The 26,264-nt window shown below is 39.5% G+C and overlaps 1 protein-coding gene across 4 annotated transcripts in view; it reads right to left on the bottom strand.

Moving 5' to 3' along the window:
• PREX2 (phosphatidylinositol-3,4,5-trisphosphate dependent Rac exchange factor 2) overlaps positions 1 to 26,264 on the bottom strand; it is a 307,132-nt gene that overhangs the window by 146,962 nt on the left and 133,906 nt on the right. For all 4 annotated transcript variants that reach the window (XM_050940505.1, XM_050940507.1, XM_050940506.1 and 1 more), the window contains exons 10-14: positions 20,528 to 20,672; positions 13,756 to 13,856; positions 3,707 to 3,810; positions 2,223 to 2,272; positions 1,491 to 1,566 (exon numbers count right to left, since the gene is read on the bottom strand). In XM_050940505.1, the coding sequence (XP_050796462.1) occupies positions 1,491 to 1,566; positions 2,223 to 2,272; positions 3,707 to 3,810; positions 13,756 to 13,856; positions 20,528 to 20,672 (476 nt within the window). The remainder of the gene's footprint in view (positions 1 to 1,490; positions 1,567 to 2,222; positions 2,273 to 3,706; positions 3,811 to 13,755; positions 13,857 to 20,527; positions 20,673 to 26,264) is intronic.

Below are 26,264 nucleotides of genomic sequence, written 5' to 3'. Positions count from 1 at the left end.
GCCAGTACCAGATGCTTCAGAGGGAATGAACAGAACAGGGCAATTTATCAAGCAATCCATCCAGTCATTCACTCCCAGCCTCTGGAAGTCAGAGGTTTAGGGACATCCAGAGCATGAGGTTGTGTCCCTGATCATCTTATCTAATAACCATTGATGGACCTGACCTCCATGAATTTAGCTAACTCTTTCTTGAACCCAGTTATACTTTTGGCCTTCACAACATCCCCTGGCAATGAGTTCCACAGATTGACTGCGTGTGGTATGAAGTACTTCTTCATGTTTATTTTACACTTGCTGTCTATTAATGTCATTGGGTAACCCCTGGTTCTTGTGTTATGTGAAGGGGTAACTAATACTTCCTTTTTCACTTTTTCCACATCATTCATGATTTTATAGACCTCTATCATATCCTCCCTTAGTCATATAAGAACATAAGAATGAACAATAATGAATAATAATTAGAAAAATTGAACCTATTCTATCTTCATATCATACACAGAAATCACAATGGAACAGTGGAGAGCTGTGCACAAAGATCATGGGCTGATTATGCTCCTAGATATCACGTTTTCCATCATCTCAGTGACAATTGCCCCCATTGTTATTAGCCACAACATTTTCTCATAAAACAGTGAATCTTTTTGTTAATATTACATTGTCTATATACATTGAGTATTTATTGACAATCTTCAGAACTAAAGTTCATAAGAGATTCTCTGTTTTTTGAAACTTTTTCTGTTTCTATAACTCATTTTGACAAATTATCTTCTTCATTCCATACATTGCCTACTTTATTTTCTATGCTCTTTCATCATCTTTGTGAACACATATGCTCATATCTATATTTAAACCTACTCGAAGAACCATGTTAACTTTTATTTATAATTCACATAACTTTCTGTTCCCAGGTATCCAACAAGTACCCCAGTGTTGAAAAGCAGGGGTTCTTAAATCTGCTCTGTCATGCTATTCCCAAAGAAAACACTCATCATTCTTTTCACATTCTGCAGCCCCTCCATAACAGGAGCACATAATCAGACTCCAGAAAAGCAGCAAAGTTAGGAAAATATTGGTACAACTTGATTCAACAAAGACGTTTTTCCTATTTTCTTCCAATACAAACCACAACTTTGCCTAAAACAAAGTGAATTCCCTGGTTGTAAACTTCTCCCTGTTGCTTCCTTTTGTCCATTCAGTCAGTAATTTGCAGCTTCACACCACCATTCATTTTAACTATATACATTATTACACAAAATGCTAGCATTTTGAAAGCAGCAAGAAGCTAAGCAGCGTGAAAAATTGAAAGATCAATGTGCAACACAGGAAGATCAGCAACTGACCATGGACATCTGAATCTTGATGTCTGTTCTAATAATTAGAACTTTAAAACAATGTATTTTCATTTTCTTCTATGTGATAAATTACAACTTTCCATTTTAGGAAGTTAAATTCATAATGCAGAAAAGTAAATCAACCCAGGGTAAACTTACTTGTGCAATTAGCCAGTCTATCAGTTTGTTAGCCATGACTACAGATTTATAGGTCCTCAGATGATAATCTTTATCCCTGTTTAAAAAAAAAACAGAGGGAAAAATCCTATGTTTTACACACAAATTGACACAAGCATGATCTATGTTGTTTTTTAAGTTTTCTGTACCTTAAAAATAGAACTTCAGAAGCTGCCCTGAGGTCTCAACTCCTTAGATGGAGCAAGCCAAAGCCTACAGTGTAGGTAGGAGTGGGGAGGAGGGCTGGACTTGTCCCTAGGTAGCCAACAATGTTCCCTGGGTGTAAGGATAGGCATCATGTTACAAGCATGGGAGTGATTCTCAAAGTGAGATATATAGTGCTAACATGAATGTGAGTGTGCTACGTATGTGGTAAGCCTCTGAGCATGCCCAGAATGAACTAGATTCTTCCATAAGCCTGAGTAAACTGTCCTGACAAACCTGATTCCTTCTTTCTTAGTGAAAATGACACTTGGGGCACTGTCTATACAAGGCAGCCTGGGACAGTACACAGTACTTTAAAGTGCAGGTTGGAATCCCATCCTGCTGCTACTCTGGGTTTTGGGAGCACTCTCTCTACAATTTCTTCCCCACTAACACACCAGCTGAAACACAGGCTAGGATTTGGCTCTGTGTTTGTATATAGTAGCTACAGTATTCAAATGTATACATTTGTTCTAAATAAGTCACTAAGTACTTCACAGCTGGACTCACCTTATAACTGGAGTAAACAGACTGTGAAGACGACAGTATAATCTTACACCCTGTTAAAGATATAGATATGTTTAAATCCACATTTACACTGAAGCAAATACCACTCAGTACATAGTCTGACAATACCTATTCATTCAAAATAATGCAAATAACTTGTATTTTAAAAATGTAGAACAGAAAAAGTGAACATTCATTTCATAGATATGTTTTCATGCACCAAAGTTATTTCTGAAGTGTAATAAGCCTCCAGATTACAAGACAAATAATATTTGTGACTAAATTATCATGGGCTTTTCTAAATAATCTTAGAAATCAGAGAGATAAGTAAAAATGAGTTACATAACTTTAGCACAGCATTAAAATATTTTTAACATACATTAGTTTAAAAGAAATATATTTAAACTTTCACAGCTAAGATGACTTTCTGTGCAAATGAGGATTCCAAACAAACTGAATTACTAGAGAGGAGAAAAGTGAAGTATATTTATGAATATTGCCAGAAAATCAAACTGAACATGACCCACTGTATCCAGAAGGAAGCCTAATAAAAATTAGATGTAAAACAGTTCAAAAGTTTTAAAACTTTTAATAAAGAGTCATATATATTTGATTTCTAATGTTTTAATCACAAAATCCTCTTTAAAAGCATGTAATTATTCATAAACAGATTTAACAAAACAGCATTAAGATTATGGTACACTGTACAGTGGCAAAACAAAAGAAATGTAAAGTTTAGGCAGAAACTCTGCCATAGACTGCTGTATCTTCTAAGTCTGCACTGAGGGATACTCTTCATTTGAGACACTCTACATTAGGAAACATCTAACTGAAGAATCAGTGAAGCAGCTGTCCTAACTCAGTTGGCTGGGAGAAAACCTGAATGGTCCTAATTTTCCACTGGATTCAGACCATAGGATCACAAATTTAAAAACATCAAAGGGACTAAAGATGACTCTGTTGAATTTGTTTTATTCTTTCAATATATCCTTGGGTACAGTGTCAGGGTGGAGATCATACAACCTGCATGTTTCCATTAAAACATCAGGTGACTTTTGATAAGCCAATATACCCTTCACACACTAAAGGAATACCAAAAGCCACTCTGATACAAACAAAAAGAAATTCTGGTTTATACTCCCATACTCTTTCTTTTCACTGAATATAAGTGGATTGAAAAATACAGTAAACTACCGTTTCTACTCCAGTCATTCAAAAAGGTGGGCATTATATCCTTTATATGTTTATGTAACATAGTAGCTCCCGGATAAAATAATATTTAGAAACATATTTCTCAGTTTCTGTATTCAAAATATGGTTTGCAATAAGTCAAGAGCCAAAATCTGCCTACAAATACACATAATTAACTCTGATTCACATTAGAGAGGTGCCAGGGACAGAGTTTTTCCTAACACAATGCATTTTGCTTGATTTTTAACTAGGACCTCTGTATATGACCCATTTTTAATGATAAGAGCAGTTTATACCTTGGAAATCACATCCTGCATTTCACTTCTTGGATAGTATGTTCCATCATCATAACGGAACCTGTAGAGCATGTGTTCAGGTTTGAACTGGTGCTTATCTGTAACTAATAATTATCAAGTGTTAGCCAAAGAATTCCAGCTTTCTGCACAGGCAGGAGATTAATTAAGGGTACAAACACAGTAATTCCTTGCAAGACAACCTCAAATACATTCAGTAATAAAGATATATCATGAATCTATAATTAAACATATGTTGCTATTATTTAAGATGGAAAAGATCTACTTGAGTAATCAAATGTCAATATTTTTTAAACAGCAACAATACATAGAAAAACAAATTTCGTAGGTTGGGGCCAGATTGTTTCTAGCCCTTATGCTGATGCTTAGAGAGCGGGACAGGAATGTAAGATGCCTTTCCTACTTGCATTACCCATAAAAAGTCAGGCGGAATGGCAGGCCCTGCACTCTTAGGAGCACAATGATTGCTCTGTCCTAACACCCCTCCCCACCAAGATTGCATAGCACCTCAAAGCAGAAGGAAGGCATAGGCGGGAGTTTGAACCATAGTTCTACTGTCACCCACAAACACTAGCCAGCAGAGCTGACCAGTTTTCTGCAGGGTAGCAAATGACATCCCAAAAAGGAGCAGGTGCACAGTCTCCACAGATCCAAGAGCTCCAGGAGGCAAGATTATGGGGTTTTTAAATAGTCTCATGCATGAGATATATGGAGTATTTCCTGAAGTTTTTGCCTTGGCAATATTCCCATTACAGTTAACATCCTTGGAAAAGAGACCCTCATCTTAAATTTGTAAACAATCAGAGCAACATTGTTCCATTCTAAAAGAGAGAAATCCTAGTGCAGGGGTCGGCAACCTTTCAGAAGTGGTGTGCCGAGTCTTCATTTATTCACTCTAATTTAAGGTTTCGCGTACCAGTAATACATTTTAACATTTTTAGAAGGTCTCTTTCTATAAGTCTATATTATATAACTAAACTATTGTTGTATGTAAAGTAAATAAGGTTTTTAAAATGATTAAGAAGCTTCGTTTAAAATTAAATTAAAATGCAGAGCCCCCCGGACCAGTGGCCAGGACCCGGGCAGTGTGAGTGCCACTGAAAATCAGCTCGTGTGCCGCCTTCGGCATGTGTGCCCTAGGTGGCCTACCCCTGGCCTAGAGCATACTAACCTGCAACTTGGGAAACCTGGGTTTAATTCTCTTTCCTATCACAGACTTCCTTATGACCTTGAGCTAGTCCCTTAATTTCTCTGTGCCTCAGGTCTCCATCCATAAAATGGAGGCAATAATACTTCCCTACCTCAGAGGGGTGTCTGAAGAATCCAGATATTAATGATTGTGAGGTGCTCAGAACTTTGGTAATGGGGTCATACATTAATATGGGTAGATTCAAATAAGGCCCATATTAAGGGCCAGTAGAGCACCAGGAAGCATGCCATAATAAATGCCTATTCTCTTTTACAGGGATGTTTAAGAAGACAGGGTGACATCCTGTATAATTACACAACTAATACATAAAACTCTAAGGCCAATTCAGGAAGTTCTTAATGAGTCTTTACCCAGGTAAAATTGACATTACCCTTAATGGAAGTTTTATCAGAGTGATGGCAACATTTATTCCATACATCTCATGCACAAAATTGTTAAAAATCTAATCTTGCTATCTTCATAATCTTATAAATTATCATTTATAAATGTTCTCTCAACCTGATCTCTCACTCAGCCATTGGAATTTTTATTTTTTCTATATTGGTGTTTTGTTTTGTTTTGTTTTATATCAGCGGGGTAGCCGTGTTAGTTTGGATCTGTAAAAGCAGCAAAGAGTCCTGTGGCACCTTATAGACTAACAGATGCATTGGAGCATGAGTTTTTCTGGGTGAATACCCACTTCATCGTTGTCGTTGTTTTGTTTTGTTCTTTAATTAAGGTTAATTACATACACAGATGAGTCTAACTCTATAGTTCTTCCACAAAAAGAACTTTCACTGACGTAAAATTAACCATACATACAAAACTGAACTTATTAATGTCAGAATGACAAAAAAGAACCCTTCTAAATTTCTCAGTTTGCTAGGATATTTAGCAATGATGGTTCAGAAGTTTGGATAAACACCACAAATAGAGATGCTTATCCAAATTGCCCCAGATCTCTTGAGTTTGCAAAGCAAGCTGGAAATTTTGTAAAAATGGGCTCTTGTTCCCGTATATCTTGCTTCCAATTGTGTATGGAACTTGGAGATGCAAGGACATGGAAAAAAAATTAAAGAAAGTTCACAAGACTTTTTTGAACCTTTAAAAAATGGTGTGGTGCAAATTATAGCCTAATGTTTGATCTAGTTTTTCTTTCATCCAGAGCGTGTGGCATGATCCTAATATTTATCTAAGTAAATCAGCTAACCTTAAGGGTATTTTGGTAACTACAAAGCTCCTTATTATGTTGAAAGGAAACTTGCATTTATAATCAGCAGAGATAATTGATCCAGCAAGACAGTTCAGCCCACTAACTGATAATAATGAGTCCTCTCAAATGTCAAAGACAATGCTTCTAGGTAAGTTTAGCAAATGAATTTCTTCTTTGAGCAAGATTGGGGAAAAACAAGGAAAGAAAAATAAGTTTTTCATTACCACAGAATGTATATATCCACTAGGAAAACAATGTTCAGCACAGTAAGGGTCTGCACTATAAAAATAATGCCTGCACACTGAAAATAAATGACCAGCATAGCGACTATCTGAGTCTAGCAAAACCCTGTACAACATTTGTAATGCGCATAACAGCCAAACTTCCCCCCTCCCCCCCGTGAAAACAGATGGTTCATTCAACTTTATTTTAAGAATTCTATTTTCACTGAAACACAGCTGGATCCACACACTAATGAAAGTAGTATGTCTGGCTCAAACTTCCATGCTCAGATATAATACCCTTTCATTGTGAAATCATATAACATTCATTTAAGACTGTGTTGAAGGAATCTATTAGTGTATTTTGGATAAAATTTAAAAGATCAGTAGAAGAATTTTTGGCATCAAAACCTTTCTACTGACAAAAGTTCTATGTGTGTAGTAAACATACTACAGTCTGATATTTTGAATTATTATTGAAGAAATAGTATAGATCATTCACATTAAAATGCAAAAAAACTATATGAAGAGAGAGATGAATAACCTGGATTTGTCTCCTTCTATTCTACATGTGTTCAGAGTACTCATAACCCACTATCACCCTGATCCTCACCTTTCCTTATCAGCCAAGGATATTGAAGAAGCAATAGCAAAGAACTGGAATGTCACCTGAAGCCCTCAGATTTCCTTGACCATTGTTAAATGGAAGATGAAGAAAAAAGCATTTCTGCACACTGCTGTTCTTTGGGTGCCCAGGAGCAGCAATTAATTCAAAAGGTCCACAAGGCCTTGACAAGTAGTGCAAAAATAATTAGAGTATCTATGTACATTGCTAGCCATGTATACTCCTCAAACAAAATGGAAGCTTCCACAATGGCAGAGTCCAGCTGGCCCATGTAGCCTTGTTAGGCTCTGTATTGTAAAAGTGCCAGGGCTGAAGATTTGCCACCCTGTGAAAGGCCCAATGCAAAAATGACCCAGACAGCATTTGCCAACTTTGTTAAATCCACTCCTGCTTACTCACTCAGAAATTCATGTCAAGAAGAACACACCCTGCAGAACTTTTCCAGACTGCAAACCCTAATTTCTTTTACTCAGCCCCACTACCTAGCACCTCTTGTTGTGAGAAATCATCTTATTTCACAGAAAAGATCATCTGCAACTGGAATGGCCTCACGAGTCACTACAAACAACAAAACAAAACTAGGGCTAGAAATAACATCCTCCTTCCAAGAATCTGGGCTGTTCACAGTAGTACTAGTCATGGAGGCACTAATGGCAGCCAAGGTCACCACCTGTTACTCTGTCTCCTACTCCTCCTGGACGGTGAAAAACAGCACCGAATATGTGGGACCCCTACTAATAACAGCCAACACCTCCTTTGCCAAGGGGAATCTACTCCTCACCCAAAAACATGCAATAGTCAGACCAATACTAAAGGAGCCATTGCTCAACAGTGGAGACACCACAAAGTATTGCCTAGCGTCAAACTTTTTAGAGATGCTAGCTACCTATAGTCCGCAATGCCATGTGTCAGCTACCAGTGTTCTGCGTCCCCTCAGTCATATTTTTGGCAAGGTACAGAGACTGTTCTTAAATATCTGGCAGAAGACTTGCTCCTGTCCATAGTCATAGGAAGAACACTCATACTCAAACTAAAAGGAAAAGGGACACACTTCAAAGAATTTATTTCAGACTGGAAATAAGGTACACATTTTTAACTTTGAGAGTAATTAACCAGTAGAACAAATTTACCAAGGGTCTTGGTGGATTCTCCATCACTGATAATCAAGATTGGATGTTTTTCTAAAAGATATATTCTGGGAATTATTTTGGGGAAATTCTATGGGATGTATAATATAGGAGGTCATACTAGATGATCACAATGGTCCCTTCTGGCCTTGGAATCAATGAATCTATGAACTTGCCTTCTCGATATCATCCTGGGATGATTCATTCCCCTCTACAGTTAAAAGGGCTAACATCTGGTCACTGTGGAGTGGTTTGTATACAGCACTGAAGTGATCAAGTATAGACCAGACCTAACCAGCAGGTTTTCACTAAATCTAGCCTAACTACTACTTTTGACCTAGTTGAGGACTTGGTCTGAAAGTTTCTCCTCCTGTATCCATGTACTGTGTCCTTGCATTCAAGAGAACGTCCAGCTGGTAGAGTGGGACTTGGGCACAAAACCCTACCTTGCTACACATGATAGAGATTGTGAGAAGACAGTCTCATAAAGGCAGGTACTGGTGAAAACTGAGTGGTATCCCACCTGTGTTTCAGCCTATCCCAGGTTCAGAGAATCCCTAAGATGTAGCACAAGTGGTTTCTAGTTGTGCTGCAGGTCCAACAAACAGTCACACAGTACACTCATAATGGCTGGTCTGGTCATGCTGTGGTTCTGCCAGGACTTGCTACTCAACCATCTGCTGCTTGAGGCACGGCTCACCATGATGGGGGCAGCCAGGCCAACCCTGAGAGGCTCTCTGACCCCGGGTGTCAGGTCACAGCTCCACTCACTCAATTTTGAGCTCCCTAGGGATTTTAGCAGTTGGGAGCAGGGAGCCAGGACAGGATTTTGATGGAGAACTCAGACAAAATGCAAAGATCTCATTGGACAGCACTTTCAGAGGGCTGGACTCATCAATTGGATGTCACAATGTTGATGACATCATCTGTCTTGGATGTTCTATTAGGACCAGGCCCTGCCCCTCAGGTCACAATGTCAGGCTGGGCAATGGATAGAGACAGAGAGGCATAACAGATAAATGGGGACTGCCATTAAAGCATATGGCCTCCCACAAGGTAAGTACAGCGAGAGCCTCTTGAAGGGACTTAAAAGAGGCTAGTGGAGATGACTGTCAGCTCTCCTGGGCTTACTCTCTCTTTCTTTGTGTAGAAGAGGCTTGAGGACCTCCCTGATCCCAAATTAAGCAATGGGTCATTATCAGAGATAATGCAGAATTTTGATCTGGGTTTAGATTTCTGACACCCCAAAAGGACAGACAGTTGGTTCTGGAGTTTTGGTTCAGTTCTTTATCAGCATGGAGGTAATGAATTTTTATAGGTAAACTCAGGTTCAGACTCAAAATCCCTGTTAAATTCAGGAGTGATGGGGTCCAGATCTCTGGTGAGTGAGGTGTGGAACTGGAGAGAAAATAGATGATGTGGGGACTGAATAAACCTAGAAAATTGGAAAAAGACAGACCTTGGGGTGGAGGGTCCCTTGTTCAATTTACCCTCACATTCAGGGGTCATTTTTTTCATATCTCAAATGTCTTGGCCAAAAACTTTTCTGAAAAGAATAAAACCATGGCCCATGTGAGTTTTTCTGGCCCCACTGCCCATGACTTTATGACATTCCCTCTAAAGGAAACAGGAAATAACTGCTGTAAAGGAAATAATAAGGACTTAGTTCTACTTGGAGTTGATGGGGATGTGCAAAAAGACTAGAATATTGGTCTGGGGAGAAATCAGCTGAAATGCAGCAATGTCCTCAGACAGGAGCAATTTTAAGAGGGTGCTACAATGGCAACGGTAGCCTTGGGATATCCCACTGGGAAAGACACCACCTTTCCATTGCCATCGCTCCCAGCCGGGGCTCAGAATGGTGAAGGGACAAGTACAGTCAATAGTCCAGAAGAGCTTAGTACTTTTATTAAAATAATGTATTTTTCCACATTTCTATCTGTGCATAAGCATCCTTTGTGTGTGTGTATATGTACACAGAGAGAGAGAGAGAGAGAGAGAGAGAGATCAGAGCCTCTCAGCCAAGCCCAACAGACATGAAAGGGACACAGCTCAGCAAATGTGTTTCGCTCTGACACCACAATGCAAAGATCAGATGGAATTTTATTGCTTGTCTTTCTTGTTTTATTTAATTTGTGAGCTGTTCAGGGCAGTGACATTTCAGATTTATGTTGCGTACGCACCGAGCTCACTAAAGGCACTATCTCCAGGATTTATATTAACTCAACCACTGTCCTGCATCCTTGCGTTTAGTGCCTGGAAAAGCGATCAAACCCCTCCCTTCCCCATTATATCCCTACCTTCTAGGCCATGGTGACAACAGGAAGTTCTTCATTGCCCTCGCCATGTTGAGATCTTGCAGTTCAGCATTGAAACAATGACTATTACCAAATCTCATGATTCAGGGGTTCAAATGGTCAGCTGCAGGGATCAGGAAGGATTTTTTTCCCCCTCTGATACACAATTGGCCAGATCCAGATTTTATGGGTTTTATTGCCTTCCTCTGAAACATCAGGTATTGTTCATAGCTGGAGGCAGCACAGCAGATGAGGTGGACTGATGCTCTGAGCTGATTCAGGTAATCTTTGTTCCCAGACGCTTGGCTGGCTGGTTTTTGTTCACATGCTCAGGGTCAAACTGATTGCCAGATTTGGGGGTTTTTCAACCAGGTCAGATTAGCAGACTTTGGGGGTTTCCTGCTTTCCTCCGCAGCACTGAGCAGGATCACTTGTAAGGATCCTTTGGACATATCCCTCTTACTTAGTTCCCTGCCATTGCAGGGCCTTCAGGCATTGGTGGCCCCTCAGCGTCTCCTGTTCATTCTCCACAGCACACAACAGGTATTTGGCTTGATTTGGTCCAATAAAAATCCATGTGGAGAGATTCAGAAGTAAGTTGTCTGTTATCTCCCATTCCCCTCTGTTCTTCATGTCCTCCCACCCTAACCAAGCCTTCTGTGCCTTACTCCATTGCATTTAATTCTCTTCCTCTTTCTCCACCACTCTGCCTGGATGCCAGCAGGGGGGCAGTGGTAGCGGGCACTGAGACTACAGGAAAGACAGTTTCCTGCTCTCAATTCTCATGTTGGTGAGGCTGCAGCCTCTCACTACCAGAAGGAACAATTACAGGAAAATCCTATTTAGTCCTTGCATCCCAGGGCAATGTTCCATTGCTCTGTGGGGACAGTGCATGCACAGTCTGGCTGGCTGTGGTGGAATTTAGCATACTCAATTGAGCATGTGCAAATTGATTTTTCAGAAGGTTATAACTTGACTAAATTTGGGTGGCTTTTCTCAGGGATGGCAAAAAGCATATTCCTGACCCAAAGGCCACACCTCTGCCAAATTTCAGCTCCCTACTCCAAAGCAGTGAGGTGATTGAGCTTCCCTATGAAATAGCTGCAAAAATGTTTTTAACATGGGCAAAACAATGTATTTCTCCATAACCTCCATCTGCGACATGGCTGAAACATTTTCGCTAAAATTTTTCTAAAATTGAAAAATTGGCCCAAGGAAGACACCCAACATGGACAATATCAGCATGAACAGTTAGGGTTTGGAAAAGTTATAAGCAACTGAAATCAAGGTCTTAAAATGGAAAGTGTTAGGCAACTTTACCTATAGTTACACCTAAAACACTTGGCAAGCAATCAGGTAAGGCCTGATCCAACTCTCATTATATTCATTCTGAGTTGGATTGGATCGGATAAGACCTATACTGCTGTGAGGAAAAATATGGTGGGCTTACAACTTTGGCCAGGCTTTTAGGCCTAAACTTTGAATAAGCTTGTTTCTAGGCTTTGTTGAACTTTGCTTCAGCTTGTCTCTGTATATAAGGGGCAGAGAGGAAAGGGATAGAGTTATGAGAGAGTGATGGAAAGTTACTTCTGTGTGTCAAAAGGTAAAAGGAGTCACAGTGAAAAGTTCCCGAAGTGGAACAATGGCTTTGTGTGTATAAAGGGCACAAGGGGGCAGAGTAATAAAGTCCCCAAGTAGCATGATTTGTAATGGCCAGGCTTATAAAATATATAACCACAATAGTTGTGTTAGAAAGGTTGCTGACCGCAAAAGAACAGACAGTGAGTAACAGGGGGGCCCTAGTGGGAGAAACGCTTGTTTTTGCTTTTGTCCTATATTCATTTTGCAATGTATTCCAAATAAGGTAATTAATATGGAAGTATGTGTAATTTGTCTGTGGTTTTAATCTTTATAAGCTAGCTAAAATTTAAGGAGGGCAGAGTGGCTTGCAACCTTACATGGGGCCATGCTGTCTCTCCTTGCATATATGCTTGTATACAATAAAGAAGCCTCAGGCTGTCTGATCTAAAATCAACCGTGTGGTCAATTTTCCACAACTCTGCTGAGATATAGGTACTATAAGTACTTAAATGGGTTTAATCTGGAGAAATGTTACTTCCCTGTTTGTAGGGGAAAAAAATATTTTCAGGAATATGTATTAGTCGTCTGTCCCCTTTAAGTCAGAGGGTGGGGAAGAGTGGGGCCTGGGCCAGCCAACCCTGTTCAAAGGTATGGCAATTTTAAGAATCAATGTTCCACTTCAGGCTTGTCTACATGCAGAAGTAAGTGCAGAGTAAGTTAGGATGTGAATTTAAAGCACAATAGCTAATCCACACTAACTCCCCTTGTGGACACTCTTACTGTGCACTTAACAGTGCACTCAGGCAGGTTAGCTTAGTAGACTACCAAAGTGTATTATGCTAATGAGTACAAAGCCACTCTTCATAGCCACATGGGAAGTTTGTGCAGAGTAGCTAGTGTGCACCAGGTACTGCAGGCTTTTTCTCTATGTAGACTAGCCCTAAGGATCAACAGGCGAAGTTGAGAATGAAGTACAGGTGCCAGAGTCAAGTGACGGCCTCCTGACCATTACAAAGGCAGTGTTGCCAACTTGCATGGTTTTTTGAGTGTAGGGGGTTCTTAAAAGCCTTAACTTCTGCAATTGTGTTATTACCTCAGCTTTCAATTTCTAAGAAACCTCTAGCCCTCATTGCTGCAGAGAAGCCAGAAAACATGAACTCTAAAGTCTCCAACAACAGAAGGCAAATAAAAAGAAGCCTACATTTATTGTTTTTCTTTAATCTCATGACTTTTTGGTGCCTAACTACAATTTTTGAATGCTTTGTGTTGGTAATATACAAAGGACTACTCTTGGCACAGGTGGGGGAGAGCCTAGAGTGAGGTGAGACCTGCAAGGAGGTCCCCTAAGGTAGAATCAGAACCTTGGTGGACTGAAGAAACCTGCCAGAAGTGAGAAAAAGACACAGAAAGGAGATCTATGGATATCTTCTTCCAAGAGTGAAGACATTTGAACCCAGAATGGAGGTCAAATACCCAAGGAAAAAGACTCTCCAGGGAGGCCAGGTTGGTACCTAGGAAGAGGCTCTGAGAAGAAAAGAAAGCAAGTTTGGCTTTGAATTATTGGGCAGATACCCTAGTTGTTTAGGGTTCACAGAAGTAGGAACCCTTAGTAGAAGGTAGGCATGCATGCCACTACCCTGTGAAGGACTTCACGCTTCGATGTTAACTACTGACAAACCAGTTTTGTGTTAATCAGAAAAGAATGTTCAAAATAACAACAAATACAAACACACATTGTCTTGAAAATATGTATATATGTTGAAATAAAATATATTTACCATGGTGAATAATGCCATTCTCTAACAAAGCTTGGCCAAGATGAACCCCTTCTTCAGATTTGTGTATTTCTCCGATTTCCAGTAACCAGGACACAAACTCACTAGATTACAAAACAAAACCACACACATACAAAACAATTCCAATATTTTTAAAGTTTTAACTCTAGAAAGCAATACTGTATAATATTCTCCACACTATTCATTTAGCAGACTGCAATGAGCAGTATTCACACTGACATAACACTCTTCAACATATTCTGTATAACAGAATTATTTCCAACATATTCTCATTTTCCACTTGTATTTCTTACACGCAGAGCTGATAGTCACTCCTATTAAGGTTGAGGGATACTTCCCATTATAAGACCATGTTTTCAGCTACTTATAACTTTGCCAAACTTTAACTGTCGCGCTGAAATTTTCCATGGTGGGTGTCTGCCACAGGATACATTTTTCTGGAAAATTTCAGCCAAAACAGTTCAGCTGCTTCTGACAACAAGATTAGAGGAAAATACATTGTCTTGCCCATGGTGTTTTTTCTTTCCTGAGACCCTTTAAATGTCTCTCTTCTTTAGAGCAGGGACTTGAAGTTTGGCAGAGGGCAGATGTCCTTTGTGTGATGGATATTTTAGACATCTCTGGGAAAATCCACCCAAATTTGGCCAAGTTATAAGTATATAAATATCTCAGTTTGTATATGCCCAGTAGAGACTTGTTCAGTGAAAATGGACATTTTAGCTGCAATGCTCTATCATGCTCCAGCCTCGGATGCAGGGGTCAGAGCAGGACTCTCTCTGCAATTGCAGCTCTGGGCTCTGTAGGCCATGGTGGGCCTGGGGCATCAGAATTGAGAGACTGAAGATTTTCTCCTGTGTTCTTACTGACCATCCTTCTGAGCCTGGGCAGTGTGGATGAGGAAATTTCCTAAATCAAATGCAAAGGGGACAAGATAGATTGGGGAAAAGAGTCTGGGAGTGGGACCCTGGAGGCTGGTGGGAAGAGGTTAGGACTAGCTGGACAAGGAAATGGGATTCAGAACCAGAGGAGCAGGGGAAAGGAGGTGATGGGAGGGAGACAGCTGTAGGAAAGCAGATGAGAAGGCCCAGGAGCTACTGTGGACCAGAAACATGGGCAGGGGCAGAGTAAGCAACTGGAGATGAGAGGGGAGGGGAGAGACAGATCAGTTAAAAAGCCAGGTGTGGGAGGAGACAAGGAATCAGGGCTGGGAACAGAGAAGCAAGGAGACTAGGACTGGGATGAGAAGCCTGAGGACTGGATACTGGACTGGCTAGGTAAAAAGAATAAGACTAGAATGAGAGGCCAAGGTGGAGAAGAAACATGACTGGGATGGATACAGGCCAGAAGAGTCTGTACCCACAAGAGCACATTCCCCTCCAGAACCTGGAATGAAACCCAAGTCTGCTGAGTCTCACCATTCCTTTGCTGTCAGCAAATATGTGTGAAATCCACTGGCAAAGTATGTCTCTCATCTTTCTCTAGTTATCTGGAGGATGTTAACTTACTATCATTATCAGTCACTCCGTTAGGTCAAGCGGAAGAAGTCTATGTGGTAGACTTAACATTTCCAACCCTGCTGATATTGCATATGGGTGTCAATGTGATGCCACATGATAGAATATATGTTTTATTAGCAACCTAGGAAATTACACATGCACAAAATACTATATTAAAAGAGTACTACTGAGATGGCAAAGTCAAGCACTCAAAACTTAGGAAGTGACAGAATTAAGGTTGCCCATGTAACCTTAAATCACCACCCTTGTGTGTCTGGATTATAATACAGGCTTTTAATACGTAATCACATACTATTTCTAACACAGGACTTCTAACTTATTCAGTTCAGAGCATGGCCTGCTCTGGGGATGAATCAGGGCTGTATGTGAAAGAGTCTCTCATCTGTAGGATTGTTGTGATAATTGGGTCTAATTGTGAGCTCAAGCGTGAAAAGTGATGGTAAGTTTATAAAAGGTCACAATAACCTGTAACAACAAATGTTAAAGGGGGAAAAGTATGAAAAGTGAGACAGAAAGACTGAATTAGTCCAGAATGAAAAGGCCTACTAATATCACTCGAGGACTGTGTAAAGATTATGTTTGGTAAAAGAGAAAATTGTGGAACAAGAAATCAAAGAACCAAAATTAGTGTGTCGGAATTAAGACCTAATTGATGAATAAAATAATGAGGAGATTGACTATTCCACCCCTCACTCCATTTTTGGGTCCCTAAAGAAAGAGACTTTGGGAGAAAATATGGTTACTGGAGCAAGCTTCATCATCAAGGCTGCGAGTCCACATTTTCCTGGGACCCCAGGGGCCTTCATTATTCTGATCCTGAGGGATGTCCAGACAGGACTGGGTGAGAGGGACACAGATGACACTTCAACATCCACCAGCTCTAGCTGAATCCCAAACACCACCTAGGATGTGAGACTGTTTGCCACCTAAGTGTCCTTTTGCTTCCCTATCTTATTTCTTCTCTTTCCTTTCTCTCTCTTTCTTCTTTCTAATAAGAGTCTAGCTTAGCCAGCCAAGACTCTATATTTTGCAACACTGTTGTAAGCTTGTGACTTGAAAGTGGCAGCTAAACGCACTGCCTAAACACTCCAATTCTGGTACAAGTTTGTCAAGTCTCCAAGAGGCTGATAACACTGTGTGTTGGGCCTGTGTTTTTCTAGCACTGAAGCTGCAAGTGAAAGTCAACATCAGAAACAGAAGCTGCATTTTCTACCTTTGCTATTCATTTCTGTCCTTTCTTGTGCATATTTGCCTTGTTTTGTCTTCTGGGAAATGGGGCTGGACTTTAACAACAAGAGCAACAGCAGCAGCTTCAGCCCATCTCAACTAAATTTTTCTTTCCCCTCTCTCCCCCCAAAAAGGACAGTTATTAACATCTTTAATACAATCTAAGAGACTGTTAAACAAGGGGTTCTTTTTCTTCTAAAGACTCTATGCAGCTCTAGAAAGAAAGAGAATGCGGGCTGTTGTTAGACTGAAAGCCTTACTTAATACTTTAGATTTCAAATGCTTTAAATGTTTTTCCTTCTCTTCTGTATCTTTAATAAAAGGTTAAAAGGGATTTTTAATGGTGTGCTTGCCAGTGTGCTAAGCAGGCTGAGGTCTCTGTATACCAAATTGCAAACCTTGTTTACCATTGTTTAATGCTGGACAGGGACTGGGTTATACTAGCACTTTTAACTCTTTGGATCCACATACTCCATTTCACTTAATACAAGAGGACCCCTGCTCCATTTGTGCAAGAAACTGGAAAGTGTGTAGTGAATGAGGCAGGGATTGCAAGAAGAGAAAAAACTGTTTCGTGGTTTAGACCAGGGGTAGGCAACCTATGGCACGCGTGCCAAAGGCAGCATGAGAGCTGATTTTCAGTGGCACTCACACTGTCTGAGTCCTGGCCACCATTCTGGGGGGGGGGGAGGGCTCTGCATTTTAATTTAATTTTAAATGAAGCTTCTTAAACATTTTAAAAACCTTATTTACTTTACATACAACAATAGTTTAGTTATATATTATAAACTTATAGAAAGAGACCTTCTAAAAATGTTAAAATGTATTACTGGCATGCGAAATCTTAAATCAGAGTGAATAAATGAAGACTTGGCACACTACTTCTGAAGTGGCTTAGACTGTTAGATGCAGCCCTGGAGAATTGGATTCTATCCCTGCCTCTGCCACAGACTTCTAGTGTGATGCTAGTAAATTCACTTAACCTAAACTTTTCCTACCTCATTTTCTGTGTGCCCAACTTGAGACCCCAGGTTCCGAGCTGCAGAAGTGCCATGTCCTCACAAATCAATGGGAGTTGTGCTTTGAACATAAAGTGCTATATAATGCCAAGTATTCTGAAAACTCAGGTCTCAATTGTCTTAAATTGGACAACCAGAATTAGCAGAAACTTTTTACTTTAATTATATCTCTATACCTCAGTTCTCCATCTCTAAAATGGGGATAGTAGCACCTCCTCACCTTACAGAGGTATTGTGAAAATACATTTGTTCGTGTTTGCAAAGTACACAGAGATACTATTGTGATGATCATAAAAAAGCACAGGAGAAAATTAATAATTCTGTCTTCGGAGCAGGGTTTGAATAGTGTGCAGTAAATAATGCCTGGAACCACACATTGAAGAACAAGAAGAAAATAAAACAGTGTTTAACTGCTCATTAAATGAGCACTGTCCATCCTGTGCAATGATTGAGGCAAGGGTTCTGGGGATAAAATATGTAACATATATAATCATGTCATTATAGATTGTATCATAATGCTTATGCACAAGGGAAGAGTTAATTAAGATTGCCTGGGAAACTAATTCTGGCATTTCCTAACTTTTGAGTGCTTGACTTTAGAACCTTAATAATCTTTTTTAAATGTATTTTTGTGTTTAATATATTATTTACATAGTTGGCACATATATCAAACACACTTGCATACACACAACACATATGGTGAAGATATCCATGTGATAAGTTGCACCAATCTTACAATAAATAAAATTCACAATTTACCATAGATCTTTGGCTACCTCACCTGCACTCTACCCGTTAAACCATCTCTTCTGGGACTGCTTCTAATTTTCTAAACCTCTGAACAATCTCCCTGTCTTTTTTAAACCTACATCCTAGAAAATTCCCTCAAATATGGAATTTTCTCCCAACATTACATTGACCCCTTGCAGAGGACAGACAATACTGATTACTAGTCCAGTGAAAGGTTTAAGGTCCCATACTTGATCACCTTGCCCAGCTAGAAATAGGAACTTTATACCGCTGGAAAGTTAGGAAAGGAAAACTCATGTCCACCCTGGAACCCATCACTTGCTTCTATCCAAAGAGGATCTTGATATCAGACCTTCAAGAAAAGCTATTTTCAGTGAGTTTTAGAGTTTTTTATGTGTTCATATGTCCCTGTACAATTGGTCTCATGGTAACCTGCATTTGCTGGTGGAGGGATGCAAATAGCATCAAAATGTTTTACAACGTGATACTTCTAAAATTGTTTTCCTGTAACCTTAAACCATGGTGTGATGTGGTATAAAAAGTTCATTAGCACTTGTTTGGAATCATCCGCATAACTCAAGTTGTCCCACATGATTAAAGCTACTATCCCAATCTTATCAATAGAAACTTTCTATCAGACCGTCATGTTCTCTCCCTCCCTCTTTCTGTATATATAGTATGGAGGTGTTGATACTGCTCTGTATTTCAGATTGAACTGCAATTTGCACTTAATGCAAGACTAAAATCCCTGTTTCACACACTAATAATTGAGTCTAATCTCCACATTTGGCATATAACTGCACAAGTTACAGTTCTAAAATATTATTCCTTGTTGAAGCCTAAACCCTGTCATGTACTGGTCTACTCTACCACTTTTGTAAATCATGTATTTAAAAAAATGTTTTTCTCCTATTTTTATTATACCACAAAACTAACTTTGATGTCCTTCACCACCATTACAACATCAGCCTGCTGGTAGCTTGTAAGATTCAGACAGTTAATTGCTATACTAAATAGGAAATTAAACCAGAGTTTCCTTAGGTGTGTTTCTTTATAACAGTTAGTAACAGCATCAATAAGAACAAACATTTTAGATACATTACTGCAACAATAGTACACATTTAATCGTTTTTCAAAACAGACAAATGATTTTCTCAATCACAGCAAGTAATATAGTGATATTTATTTGATAGAGAAGTTTCCATAAGTATGAATAATTTTCCTGGTGCTAAATATACAGCCCTAAGCAGTCTTAGACTGTGCAACCAAAATTTGAGGGCTCACAATTAGAGGCCAGTTTTGAATATTATGGACCAAATGATTTACATCAAAGAGCATTATGTTCTTATTCCATGCCAACTACATTATGAATCAGGAGGAATGGAGTGAAATGCTAGCCTCATTGACGTCAATTGGAGTTTTGCCACTGATTTCAACTGGAGCCAGGATTTCACCCATGGGTTTAATTTTGGTTATTACACTCACTAGTTGAGTGACTTTGGCAAAGTCATTTATCATCTCCAAGTTTTTGTTTTCTCTTCTGTAAAATAAGGGCAACGTTAAATACTTACCTCACTAAGTACTTGTGTGGAAGCACTAGGTGATGTCTGCAAATGTTTCATAAGTGCTAATCTTTCTTAGGGTTAGTGGAGGACGAAGGTTGGAACAGAACTCTGCATCATTGGCTCATTTTTAGAGTGTCATATTATACCATTTGTGCCATATAACATTCTTAAGAGGCTCACCTCAAACAGGAGTGGACTTTCTAAGGTCCTTAAAACCAACATGCAGGGCTCCTAATAAACCAAATTTAGTAACTCCTGACTTTCCTTCCTTCCAAACAAACAAACAATAAGTTCTTGAAAGGCATAAGACTGACAGCTAAAACAATTTTGCAGTTCTGAGGCCACGCCATTCTGAAGTTATAATAAATCAAATCAAATAAGTTAGGAAAATGTTCCAAGTTCAAAAAGTGACACCACTTCATCTGATGTACACGTATGTGTACAATGTGCCTTTGCCAATTTACATCTATCGTCCAGAAATGTTCTACCTTGGAATAAAATTATACCTGTGAAATTTCAGACAGATTGATTTAAATTTTGGTTAATTTAGGGAATGGAAGAAAATTGGGCCTATAATAGGAAGCTTCTTTCAATCTTAATTGCAGATAATACTATACAAGATTTAAAACATGTTTCTAGCTGCTTAAAATCCCAATGATAAAAATGCATACTGTACCTTCCCAGAAAACATTTGGGAAAAGTAGTTAGTTTTCTTTTCCTGTCTTTGATTAGGTTCCCTTGTTTGCACATCATTTTGTAGAGTTTCTCTCCCTGCTCAGAGATCATCACCCAAGTATCTTGTTCCATACCCAATTTTAAACCTGCCAACAAAATCCAAAATGCTTTTGTATTTATAAAACATTTCCCAGCTATCACCATTATCTTTCAAATTTTAGATATAAGTAACAAGCATAAAAAAAAAATTTGTGTATATAAGCAGCATCATAACTGGACACAATAAATTACCTTTATGAGTACTTAGATGCTAATATTAATATAAACAACATATCCCCATAGAATTAAACAACAAAATATTCCAAAAATATCTGAGAATATATTAGAATGTTATTTATAAATTCCCTACAGTGAAGTGACAATCAATGAAAGTTCTTGACAGCATATATTTATTCTCTCTTACAATGATATCACAGTAGGAAATATCAGTGTTGTGCTTTTCACTGGTTTCAAGTGTGTGTGTGTGGGGGAGGTATTCTCCCCTCCCCCATGTTTGAGAAAAGCCTTTTCCATTTTTCAACTTTTATTGTTATAAAAATATTTTTATTTATGATTTATATATATAAGATAAATCATAAATAGAAATTATTTTTATAACACAATAAAATTTGAAAAATGGAAAAAGCTTTTCTCAACATGGGGGAGGGGAGAATACTCCCACACACACATACACTTTAACCAGTGAAAAGCACAACACTAATATATAAGATATTATAAATTCTCTCTCTCTCTCTCTATAAAACTTGTACTTATGCTTGTACTACTGCTTTATCTTTTTAAAGCTCTGTACAAAGACTAATTAAACCTCACACATACCCTTCACGGTAGAAAGGCAGGTTTAGTTCATCCTATTCTACAAATGGGAATTAGTGTTTGAATTTTTATTTACTTCGCAGTTTTTACAAAAAAAATTACATGGTTTTCAGTTTATTAATTTTTCCCTCTTTTTGTGCGTGTGTGTTTTTCTTATGTGCCCACTATTACTTCTTTTGAGTAAAAGATAGCCTTATTGTTATTCAGAACATATTTTCCTTGAACTACATGATCTATTGACCATGTATGAAGACCTGTGCCCCTAGAAACTATTGGAAATCATCACAGCTAACTTACTTTCTCTACAGGGCTGGCCCCAGGCACCAACATTCCAAGCTGGTGCTTGGGGCGGCAATCTGCAAGGGGCGGCAGTCCGTGTTGTTTTGCTCCCAAGCAGCGCACCAAATTGCCACTATGGACGGCGGGGGCTGTCCGTGTGCCCTTAGGGCGGCAGGTGCGTTTCCGCGGTGCGGCAATTTGGCAGTAGCTTATATGTTTAGCGGTCCGCGGCAGCTTCAGCTAAACATAGAAGCTGCCGAGGAATTGCCGCTGCCGTGGGAACGCACCTGTCGCCCTAACAGCACATGGACTGCCCCCACTGTCCGCAACGGCAATTCGGTGAGCTGCTTGGGGCGGCAAAAAATGTAGAGCCGGCCCTGTTTCTCTATAAATGGTTCTGAACTCTGCAAAAATTGTACAATGTATAATTTTTTGTATGTATTTTATAGAAACATATTCTCAATTTATCTGAGTTTTTCAGATTTTTTCAGTTTTAAAAACTGGAAATCTTCTGTATGAGTAATAGGTTATTTAATTTTTTTAAACTGCAAATATAAACAAAACAAAGATAATAGTGGCATTAGTAGGAAAAAAGCTGGTAAAATATAGCATTTAACATCGATACAGAAATGTTTCTCACTAAACATTCACCTAACATTCACCTGATACTGATAATCCAGACAAATGGATTAACCAAATACAAGTATGTTCACTCCTGGGGAAAAATAATTTAACCAGTATACTGTCCTTAGAATATATGGGTCAAATGGCATCCTGATGCATTGCACTCACATCACTTGCCTTCATTTTTTAAAATAAAGGAGTAAATGCACAACATCATAAATTATTATTATTTAATTATTATTATTATTAAATTAATAAAGACAGCTTAAATGTATCTTCCTGCATTCCCTAGGTGATTGCATAGAAGCCAACAAACTGTATTGCAATCCTTTTTATATAAAAACTCCTGATATAGTTGGAGTTCCCATTACACCAGAAACATAGTGGTATAAAATGGTCCTGGTCCATAGCTCAAGTTAGAATATTAATAGCTACCATAAACCCAATACTTCAGCTATAGCATTCTTTTCCATTTTGCTCAGTAGCATTTACCTTGATTTCAGGAACCAATGTAGGTTGAATTTCTCTCAATATCTTTCACATAGCTGGTTTTGATTTAGCATTTCACCTTATTTATTTGGGAAAGATTGCCATAGCAAGAAAAAGGTGTCATTTTTGTTTACATAAGGGAGTTGAAAGAGACCCACATCCCAGGAGATCAACATTCTCTGTGTTCAGTTTCTTTTTAACTCCTAGTTGGTCCAAGTCTTTTTCCTATAATCATTATCTGTACTATAAGAGTTTCTCCACTGGTCAATTTTATGTTGGATTTCCTGGTTGTGCGTCAATTAGTTCCTTCCGCAAAGGAAAGCATCTGCTCATAACCTCCTTATCTGGGCAAAACTTCTAAGGAAGTCAGTGAGAGCATTGCCTAAGTAAGGCATTTAAGAAGCAAGCCTTATTCTAAATTGATCTGTTAGACAACACGCTGAAAGACTGGAGTTATAGCAGTTCAATAGCACAACTTGTGATGGAAAGATAAAGCAACCAGGTCTCTTTCATTATTAGATTTGGAATTGTAACAAGTTGCTTAAAGGTAAAAGTAAAAAAGCTTGAAAAAGTTTAGCTACAATCCATAAAATGCACATCCTACAGTTGCTAGAGGGGCTATGGAAAACCATATTTTACAATTTTTCAAATTATTACTACTATGACCCTAATTAAATGAATTGTGTCTCTCCTCTTTTTGATTTTTAGAAAGTGGGCCAAACTCTGTTCTCAGTTATGTGCGTGCAAACTTCATCTGAACTGCACACACATAAAACAGAAAAATTTGGTTTCATGTCTCATTAAGTAAACACAGAATTAAAGCATCTTTTTATTCATGGTGAATGGCAAATTGTTTACAGTTACTTTTAAAGTATTTGAATTCTGTAAAGATGTTTGTTTGGTTCATGAGTCATCTGGCATCCTGCTTGTAATTAAGTTGATACATCCTGCTGCATAAGAGGTGTTTATACAGATGTTTTGGAAATTGTCTGGGTAGGAGGAGGTAGAGCAAGTTTATGAGGTGTCAGAAGATGAGCATTTAAGGAACAGTTTGTTAGATTCTGTGCTGGGACCCAATATGACTGTTGCCCCAGTCTCTCTTTATCTCTTCATTTGCCATTCCATCCCCTTCCCCTTTCTCTTTCCTTCCTCCTTATATTGTAGTTATATCTTCAGTGGCAAAAGTATTGCTATTAACCATTAGTTGAGAGAAACTGCAGACATGACAATATGGGCCCACATTGTAAAATTCCATTCTGAAATCAAAAGTTCTGGAGTGTTCAAATCTTGCGTTTTCATTTAATAGAATCATAGAATCTCAGGGTTTGAAGGGATCTCAGGAGGTCATCTAGTCCAACCCCCTGCTCAAAGCAGGACCAATCCCCAATTTGGCCCAGCGAAGCCTGCACAGGGATCTGAACATCATCAGGCACCTCTCTACTGGAAGCAACTCAACAGCAAAATTTTACAGCATCAAGATGGGTAATAAAAGCCGACAGCATATCAACATGAAACACCTATCAAAAGGCCTCACTTTTAATGTTTGAACTACAGATGTCAGTAAGGAGGCAGAGCAAATCAAGTTTGATAGTACCCAGGTTGTCTGGCCTGATTGGCTGAAACCTCTCTGACCAAGTTGCATGAAAGGCCCTAAACCAAAAGCAGATAGTTTTCTTTCTTGTTTTATGAACCTGGGTTTCCCCCTTGTTTCCTCACTCACCCTTTCAAATGTTGAGTACTTCGAGGTTTAAGCCCCTTCACCATTATTTATTATCAGTACATCTACATATTTATTATTAGTACTTCTATATATTAGTGCCTAGATTCTCCAGTGGAGATTGGGGTGCTTAGTGCTGTATAAACCTATGAAAAGAGACAGTCTTTTCGCTGAAGATCTTACAACCCAAATAGAAAAGACAGATAAAGGATGGGAGAAAGAATGTATTATTATCATCATTTTACATATGGGGAACTGAGGCACAGAATGATTAAGTGACTTGCTCAAGGTCACACAGAAAATCTGTGACAGAGACATGAAATGAAACCAAATCTCGAGCCCTAGACCAATGCCCCAACCACAAGGCCATGCTTCCTTTCATCATCAAGACTCTATATCTTGTTACTTCCTATGATAGGTGGGGGAGGGATAGCTCATTGGTTTGAGTATTGGCCTGCTAAACCCAGGGTTATGAGTTTAATTCTTGAGGGGGCCATTTAGGAAACTGCAGTAAAAATCCAGGGATTGGTCCTGCTTTGAGCAGGGGGTTGAACTAAATGACCTTCTGAGGTCCCTTCCAACCCTGATATTCTATATGTTTGCTGGCAGCTGAAGTTATTGCTATGTAAGTTGGTGCTGTGTTGTCTCTCATTCACTTAGTTTTCTACTCTGCACTGTGTTCACCGTGAGTACCTGGGATTATGGCCACTTTTGAAATCAGGTTTACATATTGTCTAAGGTTCTTCCACCCACATTTAGCTTTTTAGGAATGATTTTGCCTAAGATGTGGATTTTCATCTTCCTCCGCTTGGGGTGTGATATGGGTGTAGGGATGATGTCATACTTCATACTTGTATTTCTGGTGTGACTTTTTGGGAGAGGAGGAAATGTACATGTCCTGGTTTTATGCTTCAGAAGATAGTATTTGCTGCAAATCAGGATCAGGAAGAACTGATGTATCAAATTACACTACCTTCCCAGTCTCAATGGTGGGTCACTAAGTGAGGCTAATCACATTTATTAGCATTCCAGGGGATGAATTAGCTGTCATTTGCATTACCTGGCGGGTGGCTCATCTGCATGAAGGCCCAATACAGACAACTGGCTCATTTCAAAAGCATAGATACCTCGTCCCAGGATGGCACCAGTAAATACACATTAGCAGACATTATGGGGCAGATCCTCAGACGGTATAAATTGTCATAGCTCAACTGGCCTCAGTGGCACTAGCTGAAGATCTGCCTCAGGGACTGTAAAGCTTCAGACCAAGGCAGCTGTCAGATTCCCATAATTCACATGTCCCCAAATTGTGGGGTGCATCCCCCTAGGGAGAGGAGACGCATGTTTGGGGGGTGCAGCTGAGGCCTAGGCCAGCCCCCACAGGGAACGGGGAGTGAGCACCACCCAGCTCCACTCCCAGCCCTGGCTGCTGGGCCCATGCCCAGAGGTCCACACCTCGTACCCTGGTTGCTGGCCCCACACCCAGGGTCCCAGCTGCCAGTTTACACTCGGGGCCCACTAGATGCTCTGCTCCCGGCCACAACCCCATCTGTGGCCCTAGCCTTGGCACCCTTACCCCTGTCCATGCCCGCCCCCTCCAGGAGCCACAGTCCTGCTCCCAGTCCTGGCTCAGGGGAGAGGGGGTGCAGAATGGGATAAGAGGGAGCATGAGATAAAATGTTTGGAGACAACTGCAACAATAGCACAAGTTACCAGTACAAATAGCTGGAGTCACATTCAGCACTGATATCCTTTC

This window comes from Gopherus flavomarginatus, chromosome 2, assembly GCF_025201925.1.
Source record: "Gopherus flavomarginatus isolate rGopFla2 chromosome 2, rGopFla2.mat.asm, whole genome shotgun sequence".
Lineage (NCBI taxonomy): Eukaryota > Metazoa > Chordata > Testudines > Testudinidae > Gopherus > Gopherus flavomarginatus.
The sequence above is the reverse complement of the archived record's forward strand: the minus strand, read 5'-3'. Positions and strand labels throughout refer to the sequence as shown.